General features: G+C 38.9%; 1 protein-coding gene across 1 annotated transcript in view; it reads left to right on the top strand.

Annotated features, from left to right (window-relative positions):
* Nucleotides 1-21,009, top strand: part of card14 (caspase recruitment domain family, member 14) — a 36,381-nt gene extending 15,372 nt beyond the window's left edge. Inside the window, exons 10-21 of the mRNA XM_079839997.1 lie at nt 541-659; nt 1,348-1,397; nt 3,118-3,178; nt 3,272-3,494; nt 4,399-4,525; nt 6,026-6,263; nt 6,863-6,926; nt 7,585-7,699; nt 12,760-12,924; nt 16,721-16,839; nt 17,447-17,562; nt 18,573-21,009. Of these exons, the coding sequence (XP_079696123.1) occupies nt 541-659; nt 1,348-1,397; nt 3,118-3,178; nt 3,272-3,494; nt 4,399-4,525; nt 6,026-6,263; nt 6,863-6,926; nt 7,585-7,699; nt 12,760-12,924; nt 16,721-16,839; nt 17,447-17,562; nt 18,573-18,780 (1,605 nt within the window). The 3' untranslated portion in view covers nt 18,781-21,009. The remainder of the gene's footprint in view (nt 1-540; nt 660-1,347; nt 1,398-3,117; nt 3,179-3,271; nt 3,495-4,398; nt 4,526-6,025; nt 6,264-6,862; nt 6,927-7,584; nt 7,700-12,759; nt 12,925-16,720; nt 16,840-17,446; nt 17,563-18,572) is intronic.
* Nucleotides 21,010-26,276: the final 5,267 nt, after the last annotated feature.

The following is a 26,276-nucleotide window of genomic DNA, read 5'->3' as shown; positions in this document are numbered from 1 at the left end:
GAGGATGTTTGTGGCGATTGAGAGGTTTTTTTCAGTCACTAATAATCAATATCTAACTTTAATTAAATAAAATGTTGAGTAAAAAGTATGTTAACTGTGACAGGATGATTGACAGGCCAGTCTTTGGTGACAGAATGCACGTAACTATGCGAGCACAATATTATGACGTGGTACTATGTCCCAAAAACTGGCCTACTCTTTTTTGTATGTATCTACTTTTTCTTCACAAAAACAGTACATACGTTAGGGTTAAAGAAGGTGAATTGGGATGCAGCAAAAGTTGTGTTTACAAGAGACATTCTAACTTAATGGTAAAAAATATGGTAATGGTTGAAAATAATCTAATCTAATTTAATTTAATAGTGGAGTCCACACTTGATCCAGCAATTTTTTTCCAGCTAATGATTAGCCAGTCAAAATCGATTCAATTTTAAAAATGCTTTATATAAACAGAACTTCATTGTCAATTATCATTCTTGGTGTGAATGGACACTTCATTTCACAGTTAATTTGGGTCAACTGTACATCAATCTTTTACAGTTCAGTGATGAAGTAATCCACAGTATCAACTCCAATCAAGCGGAGCCCCCCTGTGCTGAATCTCTCCGTAGACGAGAGTTTCAGTTTCCCTCCAGAAGTGATATGGAAGACATTTACAGGTGAGTTGCTTATCTGGTCCATAGCAATGAACTGTAATGTCACTGTATAACCTGTTTTACACTGCAGTGCCACTGTGTAAGTGAAAATAACAGTTTGGTTTTGAGTTTTTCAACATTGCTTTAAAGTGCTTAAATCATCTGGAATCAGTCAAATTTACTGAATAGAAAGTGTTGTTTGCATGTCACTGCATGTGGAACTTGCATCAACCACAATAGACACTTTCAAACAGTGGCTGTTTTAAGGTGATTTATGCAGGTGGTATGAGTGTTATAATCTGTTAATATGGTCACCAAAATGAATAGGTAATGATTACACCCTGTTTTGCGTCCGTTGGGAAACAGGACTGAGGGCACATTTTCTTTTTGCTTTTTTTAAATCTTTATTGTGTGTATGTATGTCTTCCACTGTATAATTAAACCAACCATTAGTGTTTCCTGTTTTCTTGTCTCTATGATCTTAATGTTACATTGTATGTGTCCATGACTCAGACAGACTATCATAAAACTCGTAAATCGTCAATGTTTCCGTATGTAACATTCACCTTGTGGTGGAGATAAAGATGTTGTGTAGTAGGCCGATCTAAAAATAACTTCAGACCTCAGAGAGAGGAAGAGAGTTTGCATGCGGATACTCCAGGGAACTGGTATTCAAAATAATTTCAAAAATCCCTCTTTGTTCCATTTTCAGCAGTCAGGAGCTGACCGATGACTCTTCTGATTATGTTGTCATTCCTAAAGGTACTGTTACTTCCCCCTTACATTACATTGTGTACATTGAGTGAATGCATAAACATTTGTGACAATTTTAGCTTATTTGGGTTCACAGTTACATACAGTGCCCCAAAAATACACTTAAAAACGTCTTCGCATTATAATATCAAATATGCCATTTATTTTCACACTTTTCAGGTAAAACCTTTGTTAGGAACAGTGGCGGCTGGTGATAATTATTTTTGTGGGGGCGTTTTTTTTTGGGGGGGGGGGCAGTATCAAGATGCATGTTGACTAAATTCAAGCATTAAAGAGAAAACTGTGTCTTCACTTTTATCTTTTTACACATTCATTTCCCACATATAAGTTAATGAGGAAAGGAAAAACAAAAGAAAACCGCAACAACAGACTAGCATGTTGACTACTTGGTTTAACTGCTGCCATCTCTACGAAACTGATCATCCTAACAAGCTCTTGGCGGAGTGGGAGTGACGATGTTGCCCGGGCACTTTCGCTTGAGTGGCCAAGAGCGGAAAGTTGAATGACAGGTGATGAGAACCAATCAGATTGGATAAAATAACATGCATCCAATTCTGATTCGCCAGGGACGCAGCGACCTGCGTCCGGAGGAGGATCTTTAAGAAACCAATTAGAGACCAGCTTCAGGTCACATGCTGCCCGTATATTTTTGGACTCCGATAGACATCCATTTGTCCGGCGTCCCTCGCCCATGAAACAGCATGAAACATATTGAAGAGCATATAAAATAGTTAACCCATCAAAGCCAGTTTTTATTAAATGCTGAGGCTCTTACTAACAGCCAGCACATCGTATGAGTAAAATATATTTTTTTTATTTCACTTTTATATAATTTTTGTATACATGTATAGTTCTGGAATTTTGATGGGGGCGGCGCCCCAGCACCCTCTATTGACCAGCCACCACTGGTTAGGAATTATATTCAAAATTAAGATAGAAGTATTGTACAATTTCTGTTTGCTAAACAGTTCACAAGATCATGTAATGAACAACACCTCTGATAGGGCTCAGCCCCTTTATCGTCAAACAAGATATTTCCTATGAAATCAAAATATGCTGAAAATGTTTTCTGTATGCTACAGTATAACACTACATTTGTTTCAATTCATTTACAGTCACAAAACAAATAATTTCTACTCTTCGGTTTTTAAACTTGATTTTCTTTATCAGTAATTAAACGTAATACTAGTACTGAGCTTCATGACATACTTCTATTACATACTTTGAAATATCTTCTTCTGAATGATAAGTGGCAATGGCACAACACAATCAGAAACTAGTGAGTTGTTTTATTTGACATATAGGTATGTAATGGAAGTATGTCATGAAACTCAGTACAAATATTCAATTTATTTACTGATCAAGTTTACGTTTTTAAGTTTACTGTGCGTAAGAAGAGGAAATATTCGGAGCATTACCATGTATATCATCTTTTACATTAATGATTAAAAGCTCTAATTTAAATATTTCCATCTTACCACTTCATACATCCACTAAAAATGACCTTGGGACCATAATGGCTAAGCAAAGTGTAGTTAGTACTAAGAACAGCTCTAGCATAATTTTTCTTCGGATTCCATTTGCTTTGATATTTTGCAGTGACATTCAGACATTTGTGACAGAAAACAGTGTCAAAGTATTTTTTATGCACACACTCTGCAATTAGAATGAATTACAATACACCCCTTGTTAATCTCCATTTTGATAGGAAATAATTTGAGCGAGTCAATATCACCCACATCACTTTCCAAGAGGAGCCCTACTGACAGGTAAAATAAAAATGAAAGGTTAAACATAATCACATTTATTTATTTAAAATGGTCACACTGCTAAAAAAAAAAAGAATATGTCATTTTGTATAGATCTAGTTTCACAAGAGCATCAGCTCCACCCTTCCTAATGCGGTCCAGACCTCAGGCCCTGCGTATCACTGGTCGCGTACTGACCGCGTTTTTCCAGGGAGAAATGCTATTGAACCAACTACAGGTCATCGGGGGTAATAAGACCGGTGTGTTTGTGCATCATGTGGTGGAAGGATCATCTGCTCATAACAGTGGCATCAGCCCTGGAACTCAGATACTTCAGGTGAGAACGTCTGGATTCTGAACTCTACTATTTTTGTTTGGGTAAGATTTGGGGATTTATAATTCCCAACTCTTATGGCCAGATTTACAGACAAGGCTTAAGTCTACTCCCTAGACTAAAATGGATGTTTAAACTGTCTGAACTGAAAGTGACTTGTGCTGACATCTCATAAAATATATCAGTGCCATTGTTTTGTGTTACGATGCACACCAGTAATGTTTTTTTTCTAAGGCACGTTAATCAAAGCTACTTAAATGTCCTAATTGAACTAAGGCCTAATCCTGGCTTAAGCTAAGCCTTGTCTATGAAACCGGGCCTTAAGGCCTGTTCACATCAAGGACAATAACTATAAAGATAACGATGAAGATATAGTTCTAAAAAAAGTCTCAATATTAAATAATAGCAGAGTTCACACCACAGCTATAACAATAATGTCACAGAAATGGTATTGTTGGAATCACTTTCAGAACTATTTTATCCACCTGCTGTGGATGCTAATATTGTTATCTTTATAGTTATCTCTTTAGTTACCGTTCTTGGTGTGAACTGGCTTTTAGAGTTATAGAAAACGGCTTTTAATTTTGCTTTCATTCAAAGGCTAAATCATAGTCTTAAGAGCTAAAGTGTCCATTACTTTCCAGAACTTTTGGGGGGAAAAAGAAAAAAAAAAGTCTAACTTGATAGTGAATTAATTTTCTCTGAAAAACAAAGTGGTAGAAGACATGAAGAGAATTCAGTGATGAAAGCAGTGGCAGGTCTCTCCTCATTCTTTCAAAGATAAGATGCACTGACAGAAAACAAAAAGCTCTCATTTTCTCTTTGTCTTTTATGAGTGAGATATTAAGGTTTTAGCTGCAGTTAAATGGAGTGGGAACTAATCAAAGCAAAAATTGTGTATTTGTAGCTAAAGTATGAGCAGGAGCAGAGAGCTGTACAAATGGTTCTGGAAGACACCACTATGGAGGAGGCCCTGTGGGCCCTGGGGCAAGTCCAGGGGCCATGCCACATTACACTTAGACCCAGCCAAGATGGTAAGAGCAAAGAATCACAATTGCACGATCATACGCACTGGTGAGCGTAATTTCACCAAGTACAACATGTTCCTGGATCAACATTCCAATCAACCAATCAGATTTGAGGGACAAGTTTACAATTTATGTCAAGTTTAGGCTTACAACCAAGGTTAGATTCTTCTACATCAGTGTTATTCATCATTTCCCTCTGGTTTTAGCAATAAGTTATTGGTAGGGTTAGGTTTAGGGATAGAGATTCGTGAAAAAGTGTTCAGACAGGAATATTGCATCAGGTCAGCAGTCTCGACAAAATCATGGTGACTTATACGCGCTATATGTATTATTTAAAGCAACCACTTATGAAGACCATAATGATATTGTTTTCAAAATCTTGCACTTCGAAACCCGTTTTTAAAAGTTTTAATGAAAAGTTTTCTATTTTTAGTTGAAAATGGTGTCCTGTAAATGGCCCCTAAGATTAGTTATCCCTGTGCTCAATTGCCTGTGTTCTTGATCCTTGTTTTTTTCCTTTGTTGTTAATTAGTTCTACACCTGTTTTGTTTTCCATTGATTACTCTCCCTTTGTATTTAAACCCGTAGTTTATTATTTGCAGAAAATGAGTACTTTATACTACTAAAGTAATACTTTATTAGGGTATCTGCACTTTTACTCAATTACTTGATTTGTCTACTTCGTCCACCCACCACTAATAAAAAGTCTGCACATCCCTCTTAAAACAGCTGGTTTTTGTGTTGTAAAAATGAAACCAATATAAATCATGTTAGAACTTTTGATGACACAAAAAAAATGTATTAAAAATAAAACACTTAGAATAACTAAATACATAGGCTTAGTGTGCACACCCCAAAATGCTCTAGTGTGTTTGCTTTTTAACTCCTGAAGCGACAACACTCTCCCTCTTTTTAACTCGGAATAAACCGGCAAATGATCTATGCCGAAAAGACACTGAACAAGGCACAGTTTATTTTTAGGATACATTACAATCACTCTAAAATAGTTGATGACAACTCACATACCTGCAATAACGCCTAGTCTTTTGCTGCCATATTTGGATGTTAAGGTTATGGAGGCCCCGCCTCCCAGCCTGAGGGAATTGCCTACACTGCATATAGCTAGCGCCGGTGTTATAGCAACACCAGCCCAACCCATGGCCAAGACTGACAGAGCATACAGGAGATAGTAGTCACATGTAGGGGTCAAGTACTTGCTAGAAAGTCCTGCAGCACTTTTAATGTTGCTGTAGGCCACTTAGAAAAAAGTCAAAACTTTTGCACTTTAAATGTGTGTTAATATTTTACATTACAAAAAAACAGCTGTTTTAACAGGGGTGTGTAGACTTCCACTGTATGTGTTCATTAATTAAACCGAAACGCTTTATAATGTTTAACCTTGATTTGGGATGGCTTATTTAATGTGACTTGTAAATAGTCAAGTTTGCACAGTAATGTCAGAGATTTACTAAACCAAAATAAAGATGTGTTGATTTTTTTTCCTAGCCTACGAGAACCTTCTACAGCAGCTAAAAAACGGTGAAGTGATGTCGGGTGATTCCTTCTACGTCCGTGTTAATATGACGCTGCCAGGTGATGTAGCAGGAACTCTGCCGGTCAAGTGCAATGACATTGTCCATGTTACAAACACTCACCATTCCAATGACGGCTTCTGGTGGGCCAGTCATGTGCACCCTTCTCACCTGGAAGACCTGCAGAGTGGGACTCTACCCAACTACTACAGGTAGTACAATAATTTTTATTATTTAGCGGAACTTACCTTTTGGAATGCTTTTTTCCATTGTAAAATGTACCCAGTCAGTGTCAGTTTTCTTGCTTATAGTTCCTGGGATTCAGAAGAAAAGCACACATTTTTCTATTATCATTGTGTGTAGAAATTTGGACCCATTAGACCTGTAGTTCGATCATCTATACTACCTTTTAAAAGTTTGTGGTCAGCAAGATTTTTTTTTCTTTGCAAGAAATTAATACTTTTATTTAGCAAGTATGTATTATATTGATCAGAAGTGACCGTAAAGACATTTATAATGTTTCAAAAGATTTCTGTTTCAAATAAATATTTAATATTAAGCAACTGTTTGCAACTGATAATAACAAAAAATGTTTTTGAGCACAAAAGCATATTCAAATGATTTCTGAAGAATCATGTGACACTGAGTAATGGCTATTGAAAATTCAGCTTTGCTATCCCAGGAACAAAAATTACTTTTTAAAATTTTATAAAATACATTCAAATATTTTAAATTGTGATTATATTTCACAATATTACTGTTACTTTACACACACATGCAGACACTCACATTATCTTTGTTCATTTTTCAGAGCACAGAGGCTGTTAATCAGGGCTATAGAGGATATGACCTACCCTCGCAAAACTCACAGAAAGGTGAGTCCATCAGTAAATTCACACAGTTCAAATAGTCATTGCAGAAATTATTTTTCTCTGTTTGTGAATAAAAGTTGTTTGTGTTTAAGAATATAAAGCTCACAGGCAATTTTGCTCTGTGTTGAAACAATTACACATGAAGTTAATTAAATTCTGTACAATGCTTAACTGAACTGTAAAACGATTGTCTTTGCTGCCCCATTGACATGACAAATTAAAAGGTTAGTCATAATTCATGTCATAGGTTAGTCATAGTCCATGTTTCAGATGAATAGTTGTGAAATATCTAACAAATTCTTGTCTAGATTTGTATCATCATTGTGAATTACGGAAAATATTGCTCACCAAAATATTGAACTCTGGGTGTGGTATGAAGATCTTTGTTGAGTGAATAATAATGCATAACTTATAACTCTGAAACTAGCCATAGACAGAAAACAGTCAAACTAATTCTAGAAAAATGAGTCATGCATTATTGCCATTAAGAGGGCAACTTTTTTATTGTCCTGTTGTTAAAAGATTAGAGAGACAGACACGCACAAAATTATTGTAGACTTGCAATGTTAAATTCTGTTGAGATGTGTCATGAAAAAGCATTGTTAGCACAGATTGCTAGAATCTATTATATTAGTCCTCAGTACTTGTTTTCTGTCCACAGGAGAGAACGGCAGCTAATGAGAAGCAGAGAGAGGTGAGAATCGTCAGCACGTGTCAACAGAGCAGAAACCCCCTGTGGGTCAGTGTGGAAGACGACAACAGCACATCACTGGACAGTTAGTACAAGACAAACTCATTCACTGTTGAACTGTTTTACTCATAACTATAGGCATAGGAAACGTCTCGGTTACGTATGTAACCCTCGTTCCCTGAGGACGGAACGGAGATGTAACGTCAGTGTCTGACGAATGGGGGTTTGGCTTAGAAGCCTATCATCTTCAAGATGTAAAAAAGCGCCCAATGGTGATGAAATGCCATGGGCATGCGGAATTTGCATAGCGTAACTCCGCCCCACCTCGTGGGTATATAAGGAAGTACGCTGGCAATATCGTACTGTTACCTGCTGAGGAGCCGAGCACTTGCAAGCTCACCAACTGGTCCCTGTAGGGAGTGGTGGGAACCTTGGGCAAATATCCAGGCCGGGGTCTCAGGATGATGTGAGAATTGGCCGGCCCAAATTCCAGGCATGCTTCATCAACCAAAAATGCCTGCAGGTCCCCTACCCTCTTGACGGGGGCCAGTGCGATCAGAAACGCTGTCTTCATTGACAGCTCAACTGATCGCAAAGGCTCAAAGGGGGGCTCTCACAGGGCAGATGAGACCACTGCGAGATCCCAAGAGAGTACGAGGGGAGAGCGAGGAGGATTCAGTCTCCTCGCCCCCCTCAGGAACCTGATGACCCGGTCGTGCTGACTTACCGTTCTTGTCTCTACAAGGTCGTGGTAGGTTGAGATAGTGGCCACATAGACTTTCAGGGTGGAAGGAGACCTTTCATTCCAACCCTTCTTGCAGAAATGAGAGCACAGACCGATCGGGCATTTTCGGGGTTCTTCTCCGTGAGAAGAACACCAGAATGAAGAGGTTCCACTTCAACGCATAGGCGTGTCTGGTAGACAAGGCCATAGCGGAAATGATGGTAGGCACCACTCAAACCTGCCGCAACCTGTCCAGGGGCCACACGTGGAGGTTCCAGAGATCGGGACGCGGGTGCCAAAGGGTGCTGAGGCCTTCCTCAGAGGGATCGACAAGGGAGGGGCTGTCGCAAGGAGCATGAGTTTGGAGAACCAGGTCTGGCCGGGCCAATATGGGGCGACCAAACGGACCTGCTCCTTGTCCTCCCTGATCTTGCACAGTGTCTGGGCAAGAAGGCTCACCGGGGGAGAAACATATTTGCGGAGGCCCCGCGGCCAGCTGTGCGCCAGAGCGTCCATGCTGAGGGTGCCCTCGGACAGGGAGTAAAACAGGCGACAGTGGAAAGGGTCGTGGGAGGCAAACAGATCTACCTGTGCCTCGCCGTGCTGTTCCCAAATCAGCTGAACCATCTGGGGATCTTCATTCTGCCCTCCACGTCAAAGCACCCCGTGGACACCGTAGTGCGCAACAGAGCGTTCAACGGAGGGGGCCCCAGTGTACCCTTTGGAAAACACGGGGACACCTCGGGGACACCTCAAGCAACTCGGGAACGAAAGGCATTGGGGGCGGGGCCTGAGAGCTTTCCGGTACCGCCCCCCAAAAACTAATCGTCCAACTGCGAGCACTCGTGACAGGGCGGAGGCACCAGCCCGAGGCTCGCGGCTGCCCGAGATAACATGGCTGTCAACTCTGGGTCGGTGTGATGACGACGAGCCCACCAGCTCGCCTTCGGGGAAAATGTGAGTCCGTAAAGGGATGTAAAAATGATGGCGCACTCGCAAAAGCACTTTGTGAAAGGTGGAATTTATTTACAGTGTCAGAGAGGTTCGTCCACAGTGAAGAATATGTACAAGTGTCCAAAAAAATGCCAAAACAAACAGAAATAAATAAATAAATAAATATGTTTACAATCCAAACAGGTATCCACAGTATACGACGGATTTAGGTTTTCCTGAGGCACCACAGTAGCACTCATCGACTTGGTAAAACAAGTCCTGTCTTTCTTCTTCTTCTTCTTCTTCTTCTTCTTCTTCTTCGGTGTTTAATGGCGGTTGGCATCCAACTTCAATGGTGCATTACCGCCACCTACTGTACTGGAGTGTGGACCGGAGCTTCAGAGATACCTATATCTAAAAAGTCCTGTCTTTAGGTTTGGCCTGGGTTTATATAGGCCAAACCCCGCCCCTTTTGGGCCACACCATTTACAGGTACATATAACATTTAATGCCTACACAAGTACCTCATCTACTTGCCATCAGTTATAACCAATCACTAATAACCCATTCCCCATTTATAATTATAATAATAAAGACATAATCCCTTCATACATAATACACTTAACACATAATCTTGACCATTGAATACTGACACAAACACCTATTCATACTTAACAATGGTTTCGTCAGCTTCCGGTTGCACTGCGCTAGCACAACTCAGGCCGTGACGTCATAAGTGGCCGCCACTCGCTCGTTCGGTTTGGCCAGCGCAGCTTCCCGCGGGAAGACTGACTACACTCACACAGACAAACAATACGGGACGAAACGATAAGACGGTGCAATGTAAGTGTATGAAATGACCGGGACATAGATGTGGATGAGAGAATGGAGAAATGGGTCAATGTCCATGTGCCCTGTGTGCACCCGCGCTTCTGATAGCGGCAACGGCAGGGAGGAACGAGACGGGGAATGAATTAAATCAGTATGTATGTGCGTATGTGTGTGCCAGTGCTGCTTCCCCAGCGGTGGCAGCTAATGTCACTTTATCACAGTCGGACCCGAGCAGTGCTGGCACGCCCGAAGGTGGAGCACAGCCGAATCTTCAGCCCCAAAGGACTCTAGCCCACCTTGAGATGCGGCAGTCGACATCTCGTTGCTATCTGGAGCGTGAACGAAACGAACGGGGCGTCAACAGACGGTCCCGCCGCTTCAGTCCGAGCACTCGCGGACAGAGGTGTGCGAGAGAGGGGTGTGGCCCGAGGAATGATCGTCGGGGTTCTTTATACCACAGCCCAACCCTCAGGTCACCCTGGCCACCAGCCAAAGTACCATCTCTCTACAGTGAGTTGGGGTGTGACAGAGGGGACTCTCTCTCCTTTACTGAGGTCATTTAGTCTCGACCGCAACATCGCGATGGTCACGTTCCCGCGGAGGGAATATGACACATCCACAAACACTGCCTGAGCGTGTTGAAGCCCAAACACGTCAAGCAGTGACTGTGCCCATCAGACGGCAACGGAGATCGATCACACCCGGAAGTGCACAGGCGAACCGTCTTTAAAAAGACGCGCCACGCGCAAGCTCTTTTTGTAAGAGGAAGCTCTGCAGAGTGCTGAAGCGCCCAGGGAAAACATACACAGCTGTTGCAGATCACTGCACAGATCAGCAGGCAGGCAGTGTGAGATCGCTGGAACGCGTCACCACACCAACACACTGGAGAACCGCTTGTCTCGAAGAACTGAAGAGAGAAGTCAGACTTCAGTCTTGCAGAAGTGAAGAGATGCTCTTGGCTCCGAAGCAGAAACATAGTGCGATATTGCCAGGGTACTTTGTTATATACCCAGGAGGTGGGGTGGAGTTACACTACGCAAATTCCGTGAACAGACATTTTGGAGGCTGCATAAATGCAACACTAAACAAACTAAACTAAACTAAACTATTTGGAAACATATTTCATTTATTTTAGTAAAATACTACTGACAAAACTGATGACAACTACATATTGTTATATTTAAGTCTCATGATGATTTAAGTCTCAGAAAGATTATGGTTATTTATATTTATTATATATATATACAGGGCCGTTTGAAGAAATTTGGGGGCCCCAAGCAAAATGGACATGGAGGAAGTTAATAAACAGTACCAGTAAAACTTGTGGGCAGTAGCCTACCAGTAAAACATGTGGGTTGTCCTGATACTGTACTTCAAAATGTAACAGTGTAAAACTTGCCACAGAATAAAGTAATTGTTCAAGATCCATTGGTAACTCATAAAAATAATGTCATATTTGCAAACGGTCACTACCGTATATCCCGACACTAGCACATTAAGATATGAAAAAGCTATGAAAAAAATCATGTTCCTCTGCCTTTCTGGTTAAATAATGTTTATAATAATTGTTAATATAGCATGCTATATTAACTATTCCAGGTTATTTATGCATAGCATAAATAATAGTTAGTATAGCATGCTATGCCACTTTCATCAAAACCTATTACAAAGCTATAGCGATCTCATGTCATTCCGTCTGTTCGAAAAAAATGTGTTCGTGTGAAAAAAAAATGAGTGTTCGTTACAAGCAGCATTTGCCGTCAGGCAGGTAACGATAGCTAACATAAACATATTTTTGCTAGCCTACCTGCTGCAAACTTACACCATTTTTGTACAAGACAAGTAGAGCTATTTTATCCAGTGTAATTTATCACATACCACTATCTTGTTTTTTCTTATCCTCTTCTTCCTTTCTCTTTTTTCTTTTCTGGCTTCCTGAAGCATAAAATTCCGCTTCAAATCCGAGGAGGTTTTGTATTTTGCCGGCTGCAGAGATCGCGTGGTTGGCTGGCTGCTGTCAGCGACTACTGAGAGGGGCCCCTTAAGGGGGATCCCGATAACAGTGTCATTGCACTTACTGCATTGACTATCAATGGGGCGCTCACACAGTTTGTTGTTTCATTTTATTCTTAACCTGTCGTTGTCTTGGGGCCCCAGGCCAGCTCGGGGCCCCAAGCAATTGCTTGGTTTGCCTGTCTTGTCGCGACGGGCCTGTATATATATATATATATATATATATATATACACCGTATATGTGGCGAGGAGCGAGTCCTCTCGAGTCCTCTCATGAGAGAGCCCAGAGGCATATAAGGACGAGCGACACTAGTGAAGACTGAGAGAGGACCAGGCCTGGACTTTACGTTGTGTTTTGTTTACGTTTTGTTATGTGTGTGCTTTTACTTTCGGTTAGTGTTTATTTTGAATTAAAGTTGTTGAACGTTCGCCAGTTCCCGCCTCCTTCTACCCTTATCTACGAACCCTGTTACATTATATATATATTCATAATATTATTATTCATAACATCCATATTAAAATTTGCAATCTCTCTGTGTGAAATGCTATTAACTTAAAAAATTTAAATCAATTGATCATTCAGGCAATTTTTTTTGTTTGTTTGTTTTGATCTTAATTGTCTAGTAAATTTTTCTCTTCTGTAGGTTATGGTTGTGTGCAGAGCAGATGTGTGACTCTGATGCCTTACACCCTGGTCACACCTCAGTTCCCTCCCATCTGTCGCCCAGTCCTCCTCCTTCCCACAATCTTTGGCCGTGTCTTGCACAAACGGTTGGCAGAACAGGAAGGTTATCAGCTCTGTGAGCCAGGTAAAAAAAAATCCATTTATTTTCAAGCAAGAGGAAAAGAAAAGGAAAAAAATATAGAAATAGAGCCACAGAGAACTCTCCCATTATGGTGAGAAATTCAGGCATGAGTCACAGTATCAACAGGGCTTTCTACTTCTTTACAGCATGAAGAGGCTACTATGGAAGCTTGTTTCTGCCACTGAATAAAACATAAAAAAGATAAAACGACTTTTCATCTCACAATTTTTTTTGGAATTGTGTGATGTAAACTCCCAATTCTGAGGAAAAAAGAACAATCACGCTCTGACTTGGACCACAGGAAACATGCCCAGTGTGAAAGCCCCTTAAAAGTCTCACTAACATACAAAGCTCTTCTTATATCTGTGGGTGCTTTTACATCTGTAGATCTGTTCATTTGGTCTGGACCAAGGGCAAAAAATTAAACATTGTAGCATTTTTCAGCCGTTTTGGTTCCTTTTCACACCACACTGATTGCTCTGGTCCGAATCAGTTGACGAGTAGGTGACCTCGAACCAACATCATAATTCATAACAGCAAATGTGTTATATAAAAAGCAGCAGTGTCTGGCCCTGTTTACATGCACTAATGGTATTAAGATGCATTTTGGTCGATCGGATCACAACGCTTAAACGACACTAAATACAGGTGTAAACAGGGTCTAAAACATTTTGAGCTTGTCAACTTTCAACCACTTCCAGAGGTTGTTGAAATTGCATTCGACCGGATTGCAGTCATAGTGTTAATACTCATGTGGTCAAATGTGTTTGAACAGACACAAAAGTCTGCCTACTCTCCGCCCACTAACCTTAATGCGTAAACATAGGAAGTGCACTAGCCGGGATTTAAACTTTATGGGTTAAAGACCTAAAAAAGAGTGCCTCTTCATCTTAAAATGTTGCGTATTTGTTCTTGTTGCAAGAATTTTACTTGCATGTGTAGCAATTATGGCCGCAGACATATAGATGAATTAATCTTCCAAATGATTCGATCAAATTAACATCCTTTTCACAAAAGCCCAATTCAGCTCTAGACCTCAGGAAATCGACCATCGATCACGAGAGAGATGGAGGCTCGATTCTGCCCGGAGCTACTAGTTGTGACTTCCTACCAACTGACTTCCTATGGACTCATGACCAAACTCAGTTAAAGAGGACAAAGGATTCGTTGTGTCACAAGACAAAGAAACAACCAGACCTCTGTCTTTGCAATCAGCAGTAAATGAACTCCACGCGACAGCTAAAACTCCAAGCAAGCTCACAGAAACTGTTAGCTTATGGAGTACATCAAATAACTGATTATTGGACTTTCATTCAAATAGCCTTCGACATAGCTTGTTAGTGTGTTTACTACTAATACCCGTTAGTTAGACTATTAGGCATGCATATTACTCACAATTCATGCAATTATGTAACTATTGAATGAGTGGATGAAAAGGCATGTTTGATACCGCTGTGTTCGTATGGGTATAATCCAACAGATGAGCTGAATGAAATCTTTATAGAATTGATCATGTCCTTATAGTCAGAAATTAGGTCTAAATTTACTCTCTGCTTAAGAGCAGGAAACTAAATTCTATAGATAACCCAATTTTGTGGGAGGGGTGGAGACACAGTCACCCCTGAAGCCTAATTGGCCAGAACCCATCCAGAGGATGGGCAAATGTTTGAGTTTAATCTCAGAACACGAACGAAGAGTTCAGTTCAGAGTTTGCAGTTCAGAGTTCAGTTTCCAGTTCACGTCACAACCAGTTCGGTTCGAGCTGGTTCGCGGCCTGTTCGCAGTTCAGAGATGAGCTAAGTCCTAGCAGTTTGACCAGAGTGAGTTCTGAACGGAGAGCTCCCAGGAGACGATCTGACGATCGTGACAGACCGACATCAGAGAAAATGGGTTAACAACGATTTCATTCAGGCCATCTGCTTTTCTCTCACTTTCCTTTCTTTTACTTAAAGTTTATTTTATTTCCGTTAAGTCTCGGGTTCTGTTAAGTTTCGCCGCAAAAGTTACTCAACGAGTCTCCAAAAGCGCGCTTCAACTTCAAACAACGACCACAGACTTCCATCCATCGCCAAACACGCCCCGTGATTGGCTTCCTCAGACGTCGACCAGACCTTCAGCGAATCAAAGATCCGGGAAAACCCCTGTCCAGCCAGGAGAAGGGAATCCCCCTTGTCAGACGACACACGAGACACAACGCAAGTAATGCCTCTTGATTCCAAGCTGAACTGGTGCATTAGATCAAATGTAATAACCCTGCCTAAGAAACGATAGGAGGTTAAATTACTGATCAATGGTTTCTTCAGGTCATGTGTCATAAATGCATTGATTGCTTAGTATTTCATAATTTCTCTCTCTTAGAACTTATTCTTTTCCTCTCCTTCTTCCTTTCTGCAACGTGTGAATGTGCGAGTACGTGTGTTTATGTTAGATATTAGTTTAATGTGTTAGAGTAATTAATAAAGTTCCGTTTGTAATCAAAGATAACTGTTCTTGTGTTATGTGCTTATCAATTTAATGTCTTGAACTGCCGATCTAAGTTACCTGGCTGTTAAATAGTGTTTCACTATTATTCTGATATTAATATCCGCTGCAGAGTTGATATTTACGGCCCGTTCAAATGAACGCTAGAAGAGTCATTTGCTCGGCTGTAAAATAGACTCTCAAAATTCCCTATGAATTCATTAATTCATTCATTTGAGCTAAATATACATGTTTCCCTTTAACAGAGCCCCCTTTAAGTTCTTACATATCGGCGGACGAATAAGTTAAGGTGTAAACATTATAATTTATAAATAATTCAGAATTAGTGTCATTTGAGTCTCTTTCATTTTAATTCAGTTCCCCGTTGAGTTATTATTTTATCTGACTCATAGTCGCTACACATGTGATTTGCATAAACGCATTTTGGTATTTGAAATGCTGCCTTGTGAAAACGAACCAAATCAAAAAGAAAATGCTAATTAAGTTCCTGTCTCGGAACAAAGCAAAAGGTTTACAGGTCTGAAAACACCCTTAGTCACCCTGTACACGCCTTCTCGTTCCCTTTGTTCTGCTCATTCTCTTACTCTTTAGCAGCCTCCTTGTAGATTAAAATGTATGGGGGAGAGAGCTTTCCCTGCTGGAGCACCCAGGTTCTGGAATGCACTTCCTCTTACTGTTAGAGATGCTCCCACATTAGCCAGTTTCAAGAAGTTGCTATAAACCCATCTTTATAAAATCGCTTGCATACATTGTGATGATTAGTATTCTATTGTGTTGATTAGTTGTATTGCAATGATTAGTATTTTATGATTTATTGTTTATTTTTATTATATTATTTTTGTACTGCATTTTATTTTTTATTTGCTATTGTTTGTAGCACTTTAGGTGTTAGAAAAGCACATTATAAATAAAATGTATTATTATTATTGTTATATCCTGACATTCTGACTTTAAAACTAGCAATTGCCAGTTTATATCTCACAGTTCTGATAAAAAAGTCAGAATTATGAGAAAAAAAGTCGCAATTATCTTTTAAATTGTTTTATTCTGTGGCATACACAAGCTTCCATAGGCTACACTATAAATGGTGACAAGAAAAAAAAAACACAAGTACTTTAAATAACTTTAAAGAAAAATAAATTATTATATAATTATATATTATAATAAGTCCTGGCATTAATGTAAATTAAGAAAATGAAGACCAAGGTGATGTAAATTGACCTATGGCAACCTCTGTTTCTATAGTCTTATTTATCTGCATTGTTCTCTGGCCGCTCCCTCCTTTCCTCACCTCTGTCATCCATCTCCTATATTTTAGAATTGCTGATGGCAAGTGAGCATTCCGTACAAATGCAGAAGGGGGAAATTCTTGAAGAATGTGACTCAAAAACACACCGTTGCTATACACTACAGGGAGTGGAGAAGATCATGAAACGGGTGTGTCATAAAACATTGCTATCATATTACTAACTGCTTGCTCAACAGGATTCAGATAGCATTTTTATTTAGTAAGTTCAAATAAAATATCAAAGACTGGTTTTACAATAATACAATACAATAGTAGGATTTACTATAATTAATCAGAAAGAGAAAGCCTATACAAATGTTTTGTAACAATTAAGATCAGAGGTGAAACTTTATTTTAAGAAAGATTAGTCAGACAGACAGACAAACATAGATAGACAGACAGACAGACAGACAGACTGACGATAGATGTCATATGACGTCAGACAGACATGACATCATAATTTTACAATCTGTTTATATTGATATGAATTCATATTCAATTCATTGTAGTAAAATATTTTTATTCATTAACTAATTTTAATTATCAAAAAATTCCACATTTAGCCCCCAACCTTGATTCCAGTAAGACCATTTTATATGACAGAGTTTGCGGCTTTGAAAGTGACCTGTATTTAAAAATAGTTAAAGTTGCCTACAGTATATATTAGGTAAAACATATATAAGCCATGTATTAGACCGTGTGTGTCCACAAAAGTATTGTTATATAATGCTTTCCTGTTTGATATCCATTGTATAGGGCACTCACTGTGTGTTACCGCTGGGTTTGGACTGTGTTCGTCGTCTCCACCGTGCTGAAATCTTTCCCATCATTGTCTACATCATGTCTACGGAGAGAAGTCTCCGCAAATTGAGGTATTGTTCAGTTCAGTTCAGTTCAGTTCAGTTCAGTTCAGTTCAGTTCAATTTATTGTTATTGAGCAAGTAAGAATACAAGTCAATGAAATGCAGTTAACATCGAACCAGGATGCAAAATAAAAGTAACAATCTTAAGTAGTGCTAAAAATGCTGAATATGACCACGAATATGCATACTTATAACCATACATACACATATTTATGTGTGCATTCTCACACCTGTTAAAAAGATGTGCAGTTAGAAGAATGCACAATATGAATAAATAATTGAACACTGTTAGGTGTTCAGCTGATGCTAAAAAAGAGGAATGTAAGTGCTACTAAAAAATACTGTTGTAGTAAGTGATAATTATTATGTCTTAAGGCAGAGAGTTTAAAAGAGTCACAGCCTCAGGAAAGAAACTTCCTGAGCCTGCTGGTACGGGACCGTAGACTCCTGTAATGCCTATACCAGATGGAAGAAGAGTGAACAAAACATGGTTGGGATGAGATACATCTTTGATGATGAAATTTGCTCTTCTCAAGCAACGTTTCCTGTAAAGGTCCTTGATTGATGCAAATGAGTACCGATAATTCTCTGCACCGTTTTTTCCACCCGCTGGAGTGCCTAACAGTTTGATACTGAACAATTGCCAAACCATACTGAGATGCAGTTGGTTAATATGCTCTCAATGGTACATTGATAAAAGTCAACCAATATCTTGGGGCAAAGTTGAGCTTTTTTAAGATTCCGTAGGAAATAAACCCGTTGCTGTGCTTTCCTGTTGATTATGGAGGCGTTCAGGGACCAGGTAAAATCATCAGATATATGAACCCCCAGAAACTTTATTATATAATATTATATTTATAGAAATTATAATTTTTTCAGTGGCTGTAAGAGCATTATCAAATCAATCTACATATTCTATGTAGCCTTTGATATAAAGGTTCTTTTTAAGACAAAAAAAAAAACCTGTTCTGGGAGCATTACGATTGCTGTATTTATCTTTTCTGTCATTTGTTTCCTAGACACAAACTACGGCAGAACTCTGTGACTGAGTCTCAGGTACTGGAGTGTTCCTGCAATGAGGAGCCCCTTCTGGATAAACTGCCCTGCCTTTACCGAAGCATTCCCCCAGAGAGTTGGAATGACAGTGCCGCCCTAGTGGATACTGTGAAATCTGTGGTGAGAGAGGAGCAAAATAAGATTGTGTGGGTTGAGGCAGATCCCTGGTGAGGGACTAATGGGAGTGAGGGCGTAAAGTCAAATTCCCACACTACAGGCAGCTAATTATTAGTATTACGGTAAATGTATAATTCTTCGTCAAACCTATGCTGTAGACCATGCATAGCCATGGTGGTTATGGTGTAGTCTGATGTGCATTTTTCCAGAAATGCTGTAATTGGTTAGCTTTATAACCACAGAACTGCTCCATGATGATTGGCACAAAAAAAAAACCTTTGCATCCATGGATATTGAATAGTAGAGCCTGATTGCTTGATGCTTTTAATGAAAGATTAAAACACAGCATGTTAGACAGAGATGGTGATAAACCATAAATTAACATAGTGATCCAAAAATATCCGTAACACAGACCAGGTTGCAACACAGTCAAACCAAAAATTATTCAGACACCAGATATATTTTTTTTACTAGTGGGTGCAGGACACTATAGTTAATTTATGTACTGTAAGTGAGGACAGCATAAATAAAGTAAACTGTGATGCATTATACCCAAAAATTCTGGACTTCCAGTAAAATTCATAAAAATTTGGGACCAAAATTATTCAGACACTTTGACCTGACCGTGTTTTGATTACATGATTTTTCTTTAATTGCTAATGCAACCTTTTACACCACAGACAGATGGTATTATCTAATTGTGTAATTAAATTGAATAGCTGACAGCTGATTAAATTGTAATCCATTGCAAACCTTTCTATCAAATTTGTCTGACATTATCAAGATGAATTTGTTCTGACACAGTTTAACTCTGTGTTCTTGTCATAGTTTAACTCTGTGTTCTTGTCATATTTTATTACCATTTTCTAAACTATAGCGAATAAACTGTGATGATGTGAAAAAATGTTGAAGGTGTCTGAATACATTTTGGTTTGACTGTATATTTGTTTATCCATATACCAACAATATCAGTCATAACATAATTAATAGAATCCCATTAAACATTTTTTTCTCTCGCTGGGACCAGGGATGAAACGGCCATTTCTTCTCATTCAAAAGACAGCGGTGCGCGGCGCCAGACTGACGCTGACTGGACAAGATTTACCGCGAGTTTTCACAATCGTGATAATCACACGCAGTTTTAATGATAATTAAATTTTATACGATATTACTAACCGTCGCTAAATTTTATCGTGGTTTATCGTGAAACCGGTAATCGTTTCATCCCTAGCTGGGACACATTTCTCAGTTTGGCCCAGCAGTAAATTTCACATCCAAAATGCACTAAAACCACCAAAACACTGATGCTAATCAAGTCATTCTTCCATAATACTAGCAAAGGTAATCACCCAACACATGTGCTTTTTCACTCATAAAACAATTACCTAAAAAACATGAACAGGCAGCATTATACAATGTTTTCTTTTGTCAAATGTATTCAGAAAACAAGAATGACAAATCTGTACTGCTTAGAATTTTATTCCAGAATATGTTGTATGGTCCATGTGTAAATGTTCATCCATTTCTTTTGATAGTATTTAATTTTTTTTTTTTAGATTTGGAATATATTGCAATATGGTATTACTATGCAAATGTTGCAAATTCTGTTGCATATTCTGCTGTCTAATACAATTTTGTTTTATGTTAAGTTTAACCGTTTTGAAAAAGTGTATGAAAGTGTACAAATTAGTCTGTAGGCATACAGTTTTGGTAGTGGTTGTGTTTGAGTGAGAAAAGAATTTATGCAATTTGAAAGATGATAATGATCCACATTTTAGCCCACATAGACTACTACTGTTGTGCTCAATGTGTGAAGAGTTTTGAGAAAGTATTGATAAATGGATCCTAGCAATTGTGTAAAAAAAAAAAAAAAAAAAAATGGTTAATAACCACTTAGAGCCTACACCACAGGTCCAATGCAGAAATATAATGGGCCAATTCTGTGCATTTAGAGCAAAAAATGGAGGTCTGCTACAGAGCTAAAGGAAGTAACAGGCAAAGTGTTGCCTTATTTCAGACCTATGAACTATGCATTTAGTGCAATAATCAAACAATGCTAGTTTTAAACGTTTAAGGTCAGGATTTTTTTGAAAGAAATTAACACTTTAGTAAGGACACCCTGAGGGTTCCATGACTATGCGTACCAGAACTTAAATAATATTTTTATTGCTCAATAATGGGTATATAAGGTGCTTTATTGGGACATCAGGATAAGGTGCACGCTATACATTATCATTTCTATAGCTAGTCTACTCTTACTCGTAATACTGTTCCTCTTTTTTGAATAAAAAAAAAGAAAGAAAAAAAAACATTTAAACATTTACACTGAAGGAAGTTGTAAATAATTTCCACTGAGGGATATTTAAATAATTTAAATAAGATAACATGTTCACAACAGCACAATAGATTCATATTTAATGGGATTTCACAGTGTGTACAAACTTGTGGACTTTTGTTTACAATAAGCCAGTTACTTAAAGGGGCTATATGCAACTTTTTTCCCAAAATAAACGTAACAATAGCCTTTTTATTTTACCATTTATGACTCAAACATCTCCTGATGAGCATACTGACACCTTGTCCGCTCACAGTGGGTGCACCTATAAGCCTGTATCCTATTTTTCCTGTTTTCTGTCGGGTCGGATTTTTCCCGCGCTGTCTGCGGATGTGACGTCAAGCGCGTTCATGTTAAGGAAGAGCAGTTCTGTTTTTTGGCCACAGGTGTCAGTCGCAAATTTTTTTTTTCAGAAAAACGCATATAGCCCCTTTAAGTTACTTTGCTGTTTACCTCAGGCTCACAAATAGAGGTTAGGTTGTTCAACTTACGAAAAAGGCACACAAGACGTCATTACTGCACAGAAATCCAAAGAATGAGGATATAGAGCACTTCCCCTCAAGCCTTAATCTTTTGCATGCGTCTTTCATTGGGAATGTTATTACTTTGTAAAACAAAATGTTTTACTTTTCACAGTTTGAAAACAGCCAGTTTAAAACTGAGATTAAATAACTATTGTATAGTGAATTATAGACAATACACATTACAATGTAAATGTTCTCTTTTATTGTATATTCTATTTCCTTAGAAATCCTATGACATTTGTCTCACCATTTGTATACTATTATTGTATCCTATATTTGTATTATTTGTACAAAGATTATAGAGAATATCTATTGATTATGTAATAATTTTTATTTTTCTTAATTGATGTGTAGATCAACTTAACTACACCAAACTACACCAAATAAACACTTTTTTTCTTCATCAATAAATGGATGAACATACAGGTGAATTATGATTTCTTAATGCACAGCTAATTTCTATGTATTTGACGTAAACAAACAACACTGGGAAAACTGTGTGTGTGTGGGGGTGGGGGTGGGGGTGGGGGGGGGATGAACATGCCCTTCATTCACACTATACCACAAATGTTTTGATTCACTTTAATGCTTTTTCTGAGGTAAAAAAGTCTTGCTTGGGGGCAAAAAGGTTAAGAAATACATTTTCTTCAGGAAATAGGCTACACTGTATTTTTTTATGTTGTTTTAATCCTTTCCCCAAATAAACTAAGAGACTTAGAGAGAGTTAGAGAAACTTTAATGACCTATACAAGGGCTGAATGGGTTCTTTGTATGGCAGTGCTGCTATATTGCAACTCAATCACCCCAAAGAACCTCTGAAGAACCACACTGGGCTTAACAGGTTCTTTATACGGTATAGTACTATATAGCACCTCAACCACCCCCAAAGAACCACTGAAGAACCAATTGTGTGTGTGTGTGTGTGTGTACTTTGACTCCTTTTCTGCCACGAGAGGGTGCCAAAGAGCAGTGGAAAAATAAAAGGGAGTGGTTGATAGGAGAATAATATTATACAGTGTTCTGGAGAAAGGAAAATAAGATGTGGAGACCCATTTTAATACCCAAGAGATGGCTCCTAGATAATGTATAAATAGTTTTGCTGATGCAGTTGTGTTGTTATCAGTGGTTGGTTTGTACTGTTGCTTTGGATTTTCTCTTTCTGTAAAGATAATACCAAGCCAAATCAATGCACATTCCTTTCTGCTATTGACGTTAGTATTGTACAGCAGTTCACCAAATCAATTTCCTCGCTGAGGCTGAATTTTTTTTTTGGTTCGACTGGGGTTCTGGAACCCCTCTGGTTGCCAGGAAACGGCCCGAGTGATTTGTTGTGTGTGTTACAGTATATTTGAGATGGTGATAAACCCTCTCAGTACATGCAGCCAAACCACTGCTTTCAGGATTAGAGAGAAGAGCTGACAGTGATGATTTGTGTGGTGGAACACACATACTATGCTCAAACCCACATGCATGCAGTAGACTACTTCCACCATGGCAGTTAAACACTCAGATTTGTTCTCGTCTGTTTTTGTGACTGGTTTGACTCATTGCGGTTTGACCTTTTACATTCTGACATGGATGCCATTTTATTACAGTGAAGATGACGTTCACAAACCTTGTTACGACCTCACTTTAAGCCCTGCCATTTATGAGTGCTGTGTAGTTAATCATTTAATATTAGCATTCTTTTTCCCAAACATATTTATATTCCAAAAACTTGTCACAAGCCCAACAAGCATCAACTGCTTGTGTTTTTCTCCCAGTGAGAAAATGATTAAGGGTTCTTTTTCAAACTGTTTTTTTTTTCAAATGGTGTATCAAACACCTCTCAAGCTCTGGTTATTTATTTATTTATGTTTGTTTTATTTTTTGGTGCTTCTATTCGAGCAAACACAGTAACATAGACAGGAACCAAGGTTAATGTTCATACTGTCAGTTGGCATTAGTTTTGAACTTAGGCTGCCCATAAACAGTTGGCTTTCTTGTACTGTAACTTGTAAGATCAGCCAGTTCTTTTTAAAGTACAGAAATAGATGTAAAAAGTTTACATCAGCTCTAGAGGTTCTAAATATTCAGCATGGGAACCTTGACACACTGCTGGGTCATGAGTTCAGAACACACAGCAGTAGGTCTGATTTTTCAGGAGAATCCGACTGTGAATCACATATCCAGCACATAGAGAAATGATCCTCACAACACTGAATTGAATTTGGAAATGTGTTTAGCTTTAGAAACTGGAGGAGAAAAGGGTGGGGGAGGGAGCTAGACAAATTCTGAGAAAGAAAAAAATCATGACTCTTTTATCGCTGGTGCTATTTCAGGGTTATTTGAGACACTGTTAGAGTTGCCGAACAGTTACTGGGAAACTGAACAGATACCTGGGGATAATATACACAAGGTTGGAACCCCTTACTGCTCAGGTAGCAGAGAGTGTGTGGTCTGTATAGAGGTGCATCTATGTGTGCCTGTGTGTTGAGAGCTTTCATGTATCCAGACAGCCTGCAGTTGTGGAAGCTTCTCCTTAGGTTACCACAGCAGAGCCCCCCTCCTCAGGTTGCCGGGAGACGTATAGTCCAGATGCACTGTCAGGGGGAATTAAGCTCAAACAATCTGATTTTAGTGTCTGTCCGGTTTACTTCAGGGCGCTCTAGTACAAAGTCGCTCATGCGGCCCACGTAGCACCCAGCTCATTATAGAATGCCTTTAATTGGTTCTAGCAGATCACAGGTTAGTTAGTGGTTCCATTACATCAAATAGTGATGGTAAAGGTCAGAGCCAACGTAATTATTAGAGCTTCAGATTTGGGTGTAAATGACAACACTTTTTTAATTTATTGAAATATATATTAAAAAGCAACTCACACACTCATGAATACACAACTGATTTGAAATTCATTCTGATATATTTTGGAGAGGCATGAATGTTATTTCAGGGTGATAGAAATGTCGTAAAGAATAATTAAAGTAAATATTTATCTTAAAGCGAAATTAAAATCTTGATAAGAAAACCTTTTTAAAGTGACAGTTTACCAAATATTATTTTATTTTATTCTAACCAAAACTATTTGGTTACACTAACATTCTTCAAAATTATTTTTTGGGTGAACTATCCCTTAGTTTGGCATAATATTTTTTTTATAATGTGCTTATATATATTTATGAAACCAGCATGAATACATTTCTAAGAACCACATGCTTTAAACAAGATTTCTGAAAGATTTTCAGTTTCTTTAGTGTGGACATTGCATTGATCCATGGTTATGTTTTACTGGCCAGGTTTGTTTAATACAAAAAAAAAACTAAAGTAAATCCACAATGTTAAACTAATTATAAGTAATGCATATGACATGTGGAATCTGTGCAGTTCATTGTCAGTAAATTAACATAATGGAAACAACTATTGCAAAAAACAATGGTTTGTTGGTTTATTTTATTAAAATTAAAGTAGTTAACTTGTTTAAATTCTGTGGGGTGTGCATCACAATGATTTGCATAAAATGTGTTTTTTATTTTGTAGTCTCACTGAAAAAAAGGCACATAATTTACAGTTTCTGCTTCGATTCTAAGCAGTGAAGGTTTTTGGCAGCCTTCTTGCATGCTGAGGCTGTGTGTATTTGTCACGCCTGAGCAGACGTGTAACTAAAAATGTGTTACTTTGCACTCAGCGTGTGTGACAGCCAGAGTGTGATACCTGGCTTATACCACTCTAGTGCCCTCAGGTGGCAGATAAAACTAGCAGGGGGCTCTTAGTCTCACACACACTCCCTACATCCACAGGTTGCCAGATCTCACCCTCACTTTCCTTTACAGCATGGATGCCAAAGTTCAGCTGTAATTTCCCTGTCTGCTATGGTTGCTTTCTTTATTATCCCTGGCCATACATGTTCTTTTTAGACTGTTTCACAGGAGGCCTAATGCAATGCCATTTGCATTTTCCTTTTTCCCCCTCTTATACCTCAAGGCCTTTGTCAAACCACTGGTGCTGCCAGATACCACTCACACCTTCTCTAACTGTGCAGGTGGTCATATCTTTCCAAACCCCTTGCCGGGCAATGTGTTGGCTGTGGTCTTGAATCCAGCTGGACTGGCTTATTATCTCCAGATGACACCAGCGGGAAGAGCAGATGCCTGGTGGCCATGCTTGGCTCAGCTGTGAGCTAGAACATTCATCATTCTTCCAAAGATCAGTCCTAATACTGAACTAACCACATACAGGCCTGTATGCAGACTACAAACCTGTCCATGGGCCCCTTTATGACAAAAAAATGCTGAACGTCAGCTCGGTGATTAAAAATAATAATGACATTAATGCATCATAATCAGTGATTGAGAATGAAATAGGAAGGATTTGTCATTAAGTTCTGAGATTGGTATTGTTTTGCAGTTCAGAGCTATAAACCCAGCACTATCACTTTGTCTTTATAAAGTTGCTCATTTATTAATGCATGTGTGTCTGTGTGTGTGTGTGGCAGCCATATAGGTAGTCGGTACGCTAGATTAGACAATGAAAACAAATCAAAGCAATGCTGCCAGATTTTGATTAAACCAGCTTTAGAACGCATGTGTCAGTGAGTGTCAGTTTGTGTTGGAGGGACCATCTCTGTTTGTTTTTTTTTTGTTAGCATGTTAGCATTGTGTGTCTGTCTGTATGCATTAATCTTTCTGCAGACTGATGCATTAGTACAGTAGCGT

This window comes from Gobio gobio (genome assembly GCF_949357685.1).
Source record: "Gobio gobio genome assembly, chromosome: 17".
Lineage (NCBI taxonomy): Eukaryota > Metazoa > Chordata > Actinopteri > Cypriniformes > Gobionidae > Gobio > Gobio gobio.
The sequence above is the reverse complement of the archived record's forward strand: the minus strand, read 5'-3'. Positions and strand labels throughout refer to the sequence as shown.